Below are 11,564 nucleotides of genomic sequence, written 5' to 3'. Positions count from 1 at the left end.
TCATTAGGATTTCACAGTATCTTTTGGAAAATACTCAAAGCCAAAGGTGGTCAGAATTTCACATTCTTAAATTTACTTTTTTTTTTTTTTTTTGAGACAGAGTCTCGCTCTGTCACCCAGGCTGGAGTGTAGCCCGTCTTGGCCTCCCAAAGTGCTGGGATTACAGGCGTGAGCCACTGTGCCCAGCCAACTTTTAATACAGTGATATTAATTCATTTGAAGGTCTCCTCCTGTGTCTTCTAAATCAATATCAAAATCTAAATCATCATCACTTTCTTCATTTCTTCTGCAGCTTCTTCTATGGTTGGAACTTAGATTATTTTCAGTATGTTCTATTTTTTCTGTTTCTTTATTCAACCTAAACATGAAAGAAAAAGTTTCTATTTATTTCTCAGGCTTTCATTATTTAATCATGTAGATTGAAAAGACTTTTACTACTACATTTCTTGATTAACAAGAACCTAATGAAGTAAGTATAAAGAAAAAGATCCAACCAGGAGTGGTGGCTCACGCCTGCAATCCCAGCACTTTGGGAGGCTGAGGCAGGCGGATCACCCGAGGTCAGAGGGTCGAAACCGCCTGGCCAACGTGGCGAAACCCTATCTCTACTAAAAATACAAAATTAGCTGGGCGTGGTGGTACAAGCCTGTAATCCCAAGTACTTGGGAGGCTGAGTGAGGCAGGAGAATCGCTTGAACTTGGGAGGCGGAGGTTGCAGTGAGCCGAGATCGTGCCATTGCACTCCAGCCTGGACAACAACAGCGAAACTCTGTCTCAAAAAAAAAAAAAAAAAAAATTCCTTGAACACTAACTCAAGATCCAACCAATTATAACACTATTGTCACTAAAGTAGGCTCAAAAAAATTAATACATGATATCTATTAAAAGAAAAGTTACATAACACGTAATTCTTTTGTAGTGAATAAGAATTTCACCAATAAATATTTTGCTTTCTTTAAAATATAAAGTTTCACTTTTATTGTAATGATAGAAAAATAATTTTAAAAGTCTATATAAGTTTGACATGCAACTTAAGTCTAAGAGTTATGGATCATCTCTTAAAAGAAATTCATGTGTCAATCACTAAGAGTAAACGTCAAACATAAAAGGAAACACTCACGGAATAACAACGTCTTCTTTCTTTCCACATTTTGCGCAAACTTCAAGTTCACAGGCACACGGTCTACACATTATGTGATAAGAATCCTTCACTGTCTTTTGTAAACATTTAACACTAAAATAAAAAACAAAATGTTCATTTATATTTATTTCAGACTTATTTGGTAAAATAAGAGGATGTGTCTAAATGTATAGTTAAAAAGCCTAACAAGACTGGGTGTGGTGGCTCACACCTGTAATCCCAGCACTTTGGGAGGTCGAGGCAGGCAGATCATGAGGTCAGGAGTTTGAGACCAGCCTGGCCAACATGGCGAAACCCCGTCTCTACTAAAAATACAAAAAATTAGCTGGGCGTGGTGGCTCATGCCTATAATCCCAGCTACTCAGGAGGCTGAGGCAGGAGAATTGCTTGAACCCTGGAGGTGGAGGTTGAAGGAGTCGAGTTCGCGCCACTGCACTCCAACCTGGGTGACAGAGTGAGACACTGTTTCAGAAAAAAAAAAAAAAAAACAACAGCCTAACAATCAAAACTCCTAGATTTCAATTTCAGGTGTTTATCTTATGTCACTCTAAATTAATTATATCGCATTTCTAGATAACAGTTTACAGCTGCAGAATAAAACTGCTGGATTTTTTTTTAAGTGTCATTAAAAATGTGGTAAAACAAGATCAATATACAAAACTCAACTGTATTTCTATGTACTACCAATAAACAATCTATAAAAGAATAAAGGAATAAATTCAATAAAAGAAGTGCAAGACCAATACATTGAAAATTACAAAACATCACTGAAAGAAACTAAAGACCTAACTATATGGAAAGATATCCCATATTTTATATGAAAAGACCTAATATTGTAGGCCAGGAGCAGTGCTCAGGCCTGTAATCCCACCAGTTTGGGAGGCCGAGGTGGGCGGATCACCTGAGATCAGGAGTTCGAGACCAGCCTGGCCAACATGGTGAAACCCCATCTCTACTAAAAATACAAAACTTAGGTGGGTGTGGTGGCGTGCCTGGGAGATAGGCCACTGCACTTCAGCCTGGGCAACAGAGTGAGACTCCATCTCAAAAAAAAAAAAGAGACTTAATATTGAGAATATTGAGAAGATAGCAATACTCCCCAAACTGATCTACAGATTTAACGAACTCTCTATTAAAATTCCAGCTGGCTTTTTTGCAGAAATTGACAAGCTAATCCTAAAGTTCATACAGAAATTCTAGGGACCCAGAATAGGCAAAACAATCTTGAAAAGGAACAATAAAATGGAAAGATTCACATGTATTGATTTCAAAACACACTACAAACCTACAGTAACCCAGACTGTGCAGTACTGACATAATAGATGTATATAGGTGTGCTCTTGCCATTGCTCCATCCATGAAACATACCCTTTTGTAGAAGTAAAATTGCCTTGCTGAGAAAATTTATGTCCGAGTGCTATTTCTTTTGTGGCACTGAAAACTTATTTCTAACAAATGACAAAGCAAGACTCTGTCTCAAAAAACAAAGAATAATGTGAAAATTTTAGTATTAACTCTATGCATATAAACCCAATAACTGTAGAAATGGCCAAGGTTTTGCAAAGAAAGAATATCAAAACTCACTGAAGAAGAAATAGATAAATACTCCTCTATTTATTAAAGAAAAATTTAATCATAACTCTAAAAAAACTCTATTTTTTTTTGGAAAACTCCAGGCCCAAAAGACTTTACTGATAAATTCTATCAAATATTTAAGAAATAATAGTGATCATACACAAATCCTTAAAACAAATAGGAATAAATATTTTTCAACTCATTTGATAAGGCTCTAACATCAAGACAAAAAAAGCAAACAAGAAAACGACAGATGAGTATTTCTAATGAACAAAGATGGAAAAATCCATGACAAAATGTTAGCAAATCAAATCCAGCAATACATAAAAATCTTGCCACACACTTGCTCACTCTCTCGCATGCTCTCTCTCTCTTTTTATATATATATATATATGCACCAAGTAGATTTATCCTGGGAATACAAGGCTGATTCAATATATTCAAAGGCAATAAATTTAATTCACTAAAGCAATGTTCTAAGAAAAACCATAAGATGATGTTAATAGATGTGAAAAAAATGTAACATCCGTTTATAACAACAACTCTCAGTAAACTATCAACTGAAGGAAACATTCTCAACCTAAAAACAGATAACTACAAAGAACCTACAGCTAATTTCATACTTAATGATGAAAGACTGAATACCTTCCCCATAAGATCAGAAACAGGGCAAGAATATCTGCTCTCACCACTCCTTTTCAGCATCATATTGGAGGTCCCAGGCAGTGCAATAGCAGCCAAAAAAAAAAAAAAAGAGAAAGGTCATAGAGATTGGAAAGAAGAAATAAGTGTCTTTATTTAGAAGAAAAAATCATTGTCTATATAGAAAACACCAATGAATCTATTTTTTAAAAGGTACTAGACATAAACAGTGAGTTTAATAAAATCACAATATATAGGATCAGTAAACAAACATAAACTGTATTTTTATGTTTCTAGCAATCACTAATTACTTTTTATAAGAAAAAGCAAAGAAATTATAACAGCCAAAAGAGTTATGAAAATAAAAAATGAGGTTGGAGAATTCTCACTACGTGATTTCAAAACTTATCACAAGGTAGTGATCAAGGCAGTATAGTACTGGTGAAAGGACAGACACACAGATCAATGGAATAAAGACCAGAAATAGACCCACATACATATATGACCAACTGATTTTCAAGATAGTAGAAAGGTAACTGAATAGAGAAAAGACGGTCTTTTCAACAAACAATGCTGGAAAAACTGACTATCCCTAAAATTAACAAGAAATAGAACATAAATTCAAATATAAAATCAAGAATTATACAACTTCTAGAAGAACACATAGGAAGAACTATTTGTGACCCTCAGCTAGGCAAAGATATCTTATCTACAACAACAAAACCATGATCTAGAAAGAATGATTTGTTAGATGGACCCTCATCAGAATAAAAAATGTCTCATCTTCAAAACACACTCTTAAAAGAATGAAAAAAACAAGCCAGAGGTTGGCACAACTTATTAAGTATTTTGAAACATCTTAAAAAACATTTATAAATTCTCCAATCACTACTGGGTATTTTCTCTTATAAGATTCATGGTGAAAAAAAATCAAAATATTTCACCCCAAAATATGCTTCTTTGGCACATTTTGAGATGGCTGTTTAGAGGGCCTGCAAACACAGCCAGCAAAGCTGTCTTCTGTGAGGATGATTTGTATCTGCAGAGGAAATAAAATGAAGTAAACAACAGATATAAACAGGCTTCCTCTGAAGCCCGCCCTTGTCTGGATCTAGGAAAGATCAACTCAGCTCTAAAACTTTACAGGTCTGACAGAAACATTTACCAGAGGCCCTGTGAGGCTACTACCTCTGAAGTTTCATCTGCATCACAAGACTGCCTTTGCCCAGGTTTCTCCTCTCCCCCACTCATAACTGTCTTTCCACAATATCCTGCTTTGCCAAAATCTAATCTTTCTGTAATCTCAAGGTGATACAAAAGTGTTAACCACCTTGCCTCTGCGTTTTTTTTTTTTTATACTCATGACTCCTGTGCACATGTATGCACACAATAAAATTTGTATGCCCTTTTCCCTTGTTAATTTATGTATTTTGTTTTATAGATTTAAATTACCAAACCTTCAGGGGAAAAATTCAAACCTCCCTACAATGGTAAGGAGAAATTTTAAATTCGCCTAAATATAAATTTTTCCAAATTTCCCTCAAAAATGGCTATATTGTATTTTATGAGTTCATTGCTAAGAAAACTTCAGAAAGGTCAAAATAATGATAGTTTTGCCTTCTTTTCATTTCTTTATGCAATACACATGTTAAAAGAAAAACTTCAGCAGAATTACATTTAAAGGAGTTTAATTGAGCAATATATGATTCACGAATCAGGCAGCCCCCAGAATCACAGCAGATTCAGAGAGACTCCAGGCGTGCCTCATGGTCAGAACAAATTTATAGACAAAAAAAGTAAAGTGCAGTACAGAAATAGGAAGGGAGGTACAGAAACAGCTGGGATTGGTTACAGGTTAGTATTTGCCTTATTTGAACACAGTTTGAACATTCAGCAGTGTATGAATGGTTGAAGTATGGCTGCTGGGATTGGCCAAGACTCAGCTATTGTTACAGGTGTCTACTCCTAAGTTAGGCTTTCAATCTTGTCTACCTATTAAATTAGGTTGCAGTTCATGCACAATGACTCAAATATAGATATAGGGAGTCCTTATCAGGCTATCTTTAGTTCACTTTAACAAACACAATTCCCAGAAACAATCATTCAAACAAATCACTCAAACAATTCTGGCCATAAATATACCACAACTAATCATTTTAGTGGAAACTATGGTCAAATAAAAACACAGGTCACCATTGTTTACATGTTTCTTGATAAAGGAGACAATACACTTCTTAAAAATATTACTATTGGGTGGGCACAGTGGTTCATGCCTGTAATCCCAGCACCTTGGGAGGACCAGGCAGGAGAATTGCTTGAGCCCAGGAATTAGAGAACAGCCTTGGCAACATAGAGAGACCCCATCTATACAAAAAACAAAAATTAGCCAGGGTGGGCGTGCACACCACCTACCAGAGTGTAGGAGTTCCAGCTACTCAGAGGCTGAGGTGGGAGGATCACTTTAGCACTGGCAATAAACACCAGTTTGGGAAACTGGAGACCTTGATTCTAGCCCACCCTTGACATGTCCTTGTCATGCTGAGAGACAGGACTAGCTGGATTTCCTAGGCCAACTAAGAATCTCTAAGCCTAGCTGGGCCAACTAAGAATGTCTAAGCCTAGCTGGGATGGGACTTGCAGCTTAGCTCACACCCAACCAATCAGGTAGTAAAGAGAGCTCACTAAAATGCTAATTAGGCAAAAGCAGGAGGTAAAGAAATAGCCAATCATCTATCACCTGAGAGCACAGTGGGAGGGACGATGATCAGGATATAAATCCAGGCATTCCAGCCGGCAAGGGCTACCCTCTTTGGGTCCCCTCCCTTTGTATGGGAGCTCTGTTTTCACTCTATTAAATCTTGCAACTGCACTCTCTTCTGGTCTGTGTTTCTTAGGGCTTGAGCTGAGCTTCTGCGCGTTGTCCACCACTGCTGTTTGCCGCTGTCGCAGACCTGCCACTGACTTCCATCCCTCTGGATCCGGCAGAGCATCTGCTGTGCTCCTGATCCAGGGAGGCGCCCACTGCCACTCCCGATTGGGTTAAAGGCTTGCCATTGTTCCTGCATGGCTAAGTGCCTGGGTTTGTCCTAATTGAGCTGAACACTAGTCACCAGGTTCCATGGTTCTTTTCCATGACCCACAGCTTCTAATAGAGCTATAACACTCACTGTATGGCCCAAGATTTCATTCGTTGGAATCTGTGAGGCCAAGAACCCCAAGTCAGAGAACACAAGGCTTGCCACCATCTTGGAAGTGGCCTGCCACCATCTTGGGAGCTCTGGGAGCAAGGATCCCCCCGGTAACAATGTAATCTCTGAAAGTCACTTTAAGTTCTCTGAGTCTCATTTTTTATAATGGGTACTAAAAGTCCTGGCAGCTTAGCATGAACAAAACAGTAGCATCAAATTATACTAGTAATCACTGTATCATCCCTTCCACAACCCCAGTTAAAAAACAAAAAACCCTTAAGATTTTTTTAAGATACTGTTGTCATAGTAACACAACTTTTTTTTTTTTGAGATGGAGTTTCACTTTTGTCCCCCATGCTGGAGTGCAATGGCGAGATCTCGGCTCACTGCAACCTCTACTTCCCGGGTTCAAGCGATTCTCATGCCTCAGCCTCCTGAGCAGCTGGGATTATAGCCACGCACCACTACACCCAGCTAATGTTTGTATTTGTAGTAGAGACAGGGTTTCACCATGTTGGCCAGGCTGGTCTCGAACTCCTGACCTCAAGTGATCCGCCTGCCTTGGCCTCCCAAAGTGCTAGGATTACAAGCCTGAGCCACTGCGCCCGGCCAGTAACACAACTTTTTATATTGTATGATTAAACATATCAACATCTGGAAAATCTGTTTGAAGGAAGTAAAATTTATCCTCTACCTTCTTAGGGTTTCCCTTTGGGACTGACATAAAATAGATTATTACTTGCTAGAAATAAAAGACTTTACGTGATTGCAACTCTTCTGGCACTGCCTTCATTTCCTGGTTATTACACTTTAACCTTTAACATAATTCAGTTCCTGCTGTACTCTCATGTATGTGATGACGAGGTACTTTCGTAAACAGTGAGCCACAGTACTCCACCCTTGGTGTACAAAACAGAAACACAACATTGCTGAAGTTACATAAAGTCTTATTCTCCTGCAATGGCTCTAAGTAATCTGTACTCAACATAGCAAGATCATAAAACTTTACTATGGGATTACATGATATGCTACTTAGAGAATGCTTTTAAGGAAACAATATCCCCAAATTCTAAGTACCTCGAGTATAAGAAGTTATTACACAATTCACTTCCTTATGTCCCTAGATTACAAGTTTGAAAGTAAATGAAGAGGTATACAAAGTATACTACCTTGTCTTAATGTAGTAGACAAGTAGATTACAATACTTCTTAGTTTTATTCTTTGAGACAGGGTCTCACTCTGTCGCCCAGGCTGGAGTACAGTAGTACAATCACAGCTCATTGAGGCCTCAACTTCCCAGGCCTGAGCAAACCTCACACCTAGGCCTCCAGAATAGCTGGAACTATAGGAGCAGTCACCACGTCCAGCTATTTTTTTTCTATTTTTTGTAGTGACAGGGTCTCACTATGTTGCCCAAGTTGGTCTAGCACTTTTGGGCTCAAGGCATCCTCTAGCCTTGGCCTCCCAAAGTACTGGGTTTACAGCCAATAATTCATAACAGGTACAAAATATTTACCTCTGACCAAGTGTAGTTTAGGAAAAATAAAAAATAAAAATTGTTCAATACTTTAGGGCAGCCAATTTTAAATCAAAGCATGAACCGGAGTCTTCGTGAACTGGAGAGGCATTGACGGAAGTAATAAAAGCTCTCTACTGCTTTCACTTTAAAGACAGTAAGACCATGGTTGTGGGCAACAGTAAAGCCACAGTTTACAGTTATTTTATACTATAATGTGATACAAAGAACTATCAATGACTAAAACTCCACTCTAGGACATTTTAATACTCTTGGAATGTGGTGACACAATTTTTTTTTTTTTTTTTTTTTTAGGCGGAGTCTCGCTTTGTTGCCTAGGCTGGAGTGCAGTGACGCAATCTCAGCTCACCATAACCTCCACCTCCCAGGTTCAAGCGATTCTCCTGCCTCAGCCTCCTGAGTAGCTGGGACTACAGGCACATGCCACCATGCCCAGCTAATTTTTGTATTTTTAGTAGAGATGGGGTTTCACTATGTTGACCAGACTGGTCTCGAGCTTCTGACCTCATGATCCACCCGCCTCGGCCTCCCAAAGTGCTGGGATTACAGGCGTGAGTCACTGCACCTGGCCGTGGTGACACAATTTTCAAATCACTAATTAACCTTCAGAGCCTCAGCCTATTATAAGAAATGCTGGAGGCCAGGCGTGGTGACTCACACCTGTAATCCCAGCACTTTGGGAGACCGAGGCGGGCGGATCACCTGAGGTCAGGAGTTTGAGACCAGCCTGATCAACATGGAGAAATTCCATCTCTACTGAAAATACACAAATAGCCGGGCGTGGTGGTATATGCCTGTAAACCCAGCTACTTGGGAGGCTGAGGCAGGAGAATCACTGGATCCTGGGAGGCAGAAGTTGTGGTGAGGCGAGATTGCGCCACCGCACTCCAGCTTGGGCAACAAGAGAAAAATTCCGTCTGAAAAAAAAAAAAAAAATGCTGAAACTGAAAAACGGCCGATGTGTATTGCCACACTGGTAAACATGAAGGAACAGATAGATATGTAGAATATGGCCGGGTGTGGTGGCTTGCGCCTGTATCCCAGCACTTTGTGGCAGATCACTTGAGGTCAGGAGTTCGAGACCAGCCTGGCCAACATGATGAAACCCCATCTCTACTAAAAACACAAAAATTAGCCAGGCATGGTGGCAGGCGCCTGAATCCCAGCTACTCGGGAGGCTGAGGCAGAGGTTGCAGTCAGCCAAGATCACGCCACTGCCCTCCAGCCTGGGTGACAGAGAGGGACTCTGTCTCAAAAAAAAAAAAAAAAACAAAAAAGACCTATAAAATGTAACTTTACTTTTGTTTGATAAAAGAACAAAAATAACCCAGTTTTTAAAAACTAGAAATCCAGACCCTAAGCCAGCTTTCCTAGTTTTCTTTTCATTTCATGTATATTCAAAATAGACCAAAACTTCCTTTTGATAGGCAACTTTGATTACTGTTCATGGATCACCAAAAGTTATGCAATGAGAAAAAAAAAGTAACAAGAGCAAATGAATGAAGAAATGATAATTTATGTGGAACCAAAAAACAGGACATACAAAGACTGCCCGGGATTATTTGTATTGTCTATGAAAGTCAAAGGGATTCTTGTTGATTTTCCCTCCATTCCCTGGTCCCTCCTCACAGGGTTTCCTATAAACATTATTCATTCCACTCTTCTACCTTTAAGTCTTTTCTAGACCTGTTTCTCCTGGTTTCACTTTATTCTTCTGCAGTCTTACCTTGTGTCCTCTGCGTCTCTTTCTCCTTTTACTCACACCTAGCACTTTTTGCAACCTGCCGAGTTATCTGTGGAGTCTCTCTCTAAACAGATGGTAAATTCCTGGCTGTCACAGATTCATTTGCTGTCTTCTTTTGACATACAACACAGTGTCTTGTATATTGAGGATGCCATTTAAAATAATTGTAAATTGAACCGTTTCCTATCTGTCGTCTTTAACAATTTTGTTTTTGCTCAGAAATTAAGAGCTCTGTTTGGAATAGTATTCCCCAATATAACCATGGACTCTTCCTAGAGACAATTTTGTTCTTAATACAACTAGTGAATTATAGTAAATTATCTTTCACATCCAGTCCAGCTTCTTGGTTCTTGCAGGTTACAGCAGACCTGGTTACACGAGACAAGGTGTTCTAACAGGTATTATCTTCATTCCATAAAGGAAAACTCTACTTAGTTAGGGAACTGACATTAAAATAAAAGCCAGCAATAAGATTATGAAACTTTAAAAAATGTAGATGCTCGTTTTGAATATACTGTTTACTAGCTGTGTACAGGGTAAGACACCTAAGTTTTCTAAGGCCACCTCCTTATCTGTTCTTGTTACCTCTACAGGGTTGTTATTAGAATCCAACATAAGTGAGAGGTTTGAAAATGTTAAATTTGGCCAGGTGGCTCATGCCTGTAATCCCAGCACTTTGGGAGGCCGAGGCAGGCGGATCATCTGAGGTTGGGAGTTCGAGACCAGCTTGACCAACAGGAGAATCTCTGTCTCTACTAAAAATACAAAATTAGCCAGGCATGGTGGTGCATGCCTGTAATCCCAGCTACTCGGGAGGCTGAGGCAGGAGAATCATTTGAACCTGGGAGGCAGAGTTTGCGGTGAGCCGAGATCGCGCCATTGCACTCCAGCCTGGGCAACAAGAGTGAAACTCTGTCCCAAAAAAGAAAAAAAAAAAAAAAAAGAAGAAGAAAATGTTAAATTTAAAATAAATATCGTATTTGTCCACTCTGAACTCAAATTCCGGGGTTAAAATATATAATATATATGATGTGGCAGCCACTGGCTTTTGGCCCCTTAAATTTTGGTTAAAAATAATTGACAAGAGGTGGATTGACTCATAGGAGAAAAGGCTATAAATTTACTTAATGTGCATACACAGGAGCTTTCAGAATGAAGATCCAACTTCTCAATAGTTACAGAAACTTTATACCATCTTGAGGTTACAGAAAGAATGGGGGCTTAGATTCTGGTAAAACTGAGCAGGGAGGAGGTTTGGCCATCAAAGGTGGCCTGGTTATGTAGAGGAGCCTCCCTCAGAGAGACTTTTAAAGGTGTCCTGCTCTCAATCTCTCCTGGATCTGGGGAAAGAAAGAGAAAGGGGAGGGGGCATGACTGTATTAATGGAGATTCTATACAGATACAAATTTTCCCCACTTAAGACAGATTTGCAAGGCCACTTCTGTCAGGATGGTAAAGTGGCAGCCATTTCAAAATACGTCAAATAAATATATTTTGAGGGTAAAATATTTTAATTACTGGCCAGGCATGGTGGCTCACGCCTGTAATCCCAGCACTTTGGGAGGCCAAGGTGGGCAGATCACCTGAGGTCAAGAGTTCGAGACCAGCCTGACCAACATGTAGAAACCTCTTCTCTACTAAAAATACAAAATTAGCCAGGCGTGTTGGCACATGCCTGCAATCCCAGCTACTCGGGAGGCTGAGGTGGGAGAATGGCTTGAACCCGGGAGGCAGAGG

At 39.4% G+C, this 11,564-nt stretch overlaps 1 protein-coding gene across 2 annotated transcripts in view; it reads right to left on the bottom strand.

The window, feature by feature from the left end:
* LOC105532085 (chromosome unknown open reading frame, human C9orf85) overlaps positions 1-11,564 on the bottom strand; it is a 79,873-nt gene that overhangs the window by 14,096 nt on the left and 54,213 nt on the right. Inside the window, exons 3-4 of one of the 2 annotated variants that reach the window (XM_011970191.1) lie at positions 1,121-1,234; positions 144-358 (exon numbers count right to left, since the gene is read on the bottom strand). In XM_011970191.1, coding sequence (XP_011825581.1) covers positions 208-358; positions 1,121-1,234 — 265 coding nt within the window. In that variant the 3' untranslated portion in view covers positions 144-207. The remainder of the gene's footprint in view (positions 1-143; positions 359-1,120; positions 1,235-11,564) is intronic. The other variant, XM_011970190.1, reaches the window with a different exon arrangement.

The sequence above is a fragment of the Mandrillus leucophaeus genome, unplaced genomic scaffold, assembly GCF_000951045.1.
Source record: "Mandrillus leucophaeus isolate KB7577 unplaced genomic scaffold, Mleu.le_1.0 Scaffold93, whole genome shotgun sequence".
Taxonomy (NCBI): domain Eukaryota; kingdom Metazoa; phylum Chordata; class Mammalia; order Primates; family Cercopithecidae; genus Mandrillus; species Mandrillus leucophaeus.
Note: the sequence above shows the minus strand (reverse complement) of the source record. Positions and strands in the feature narration are given on the sequence as shown.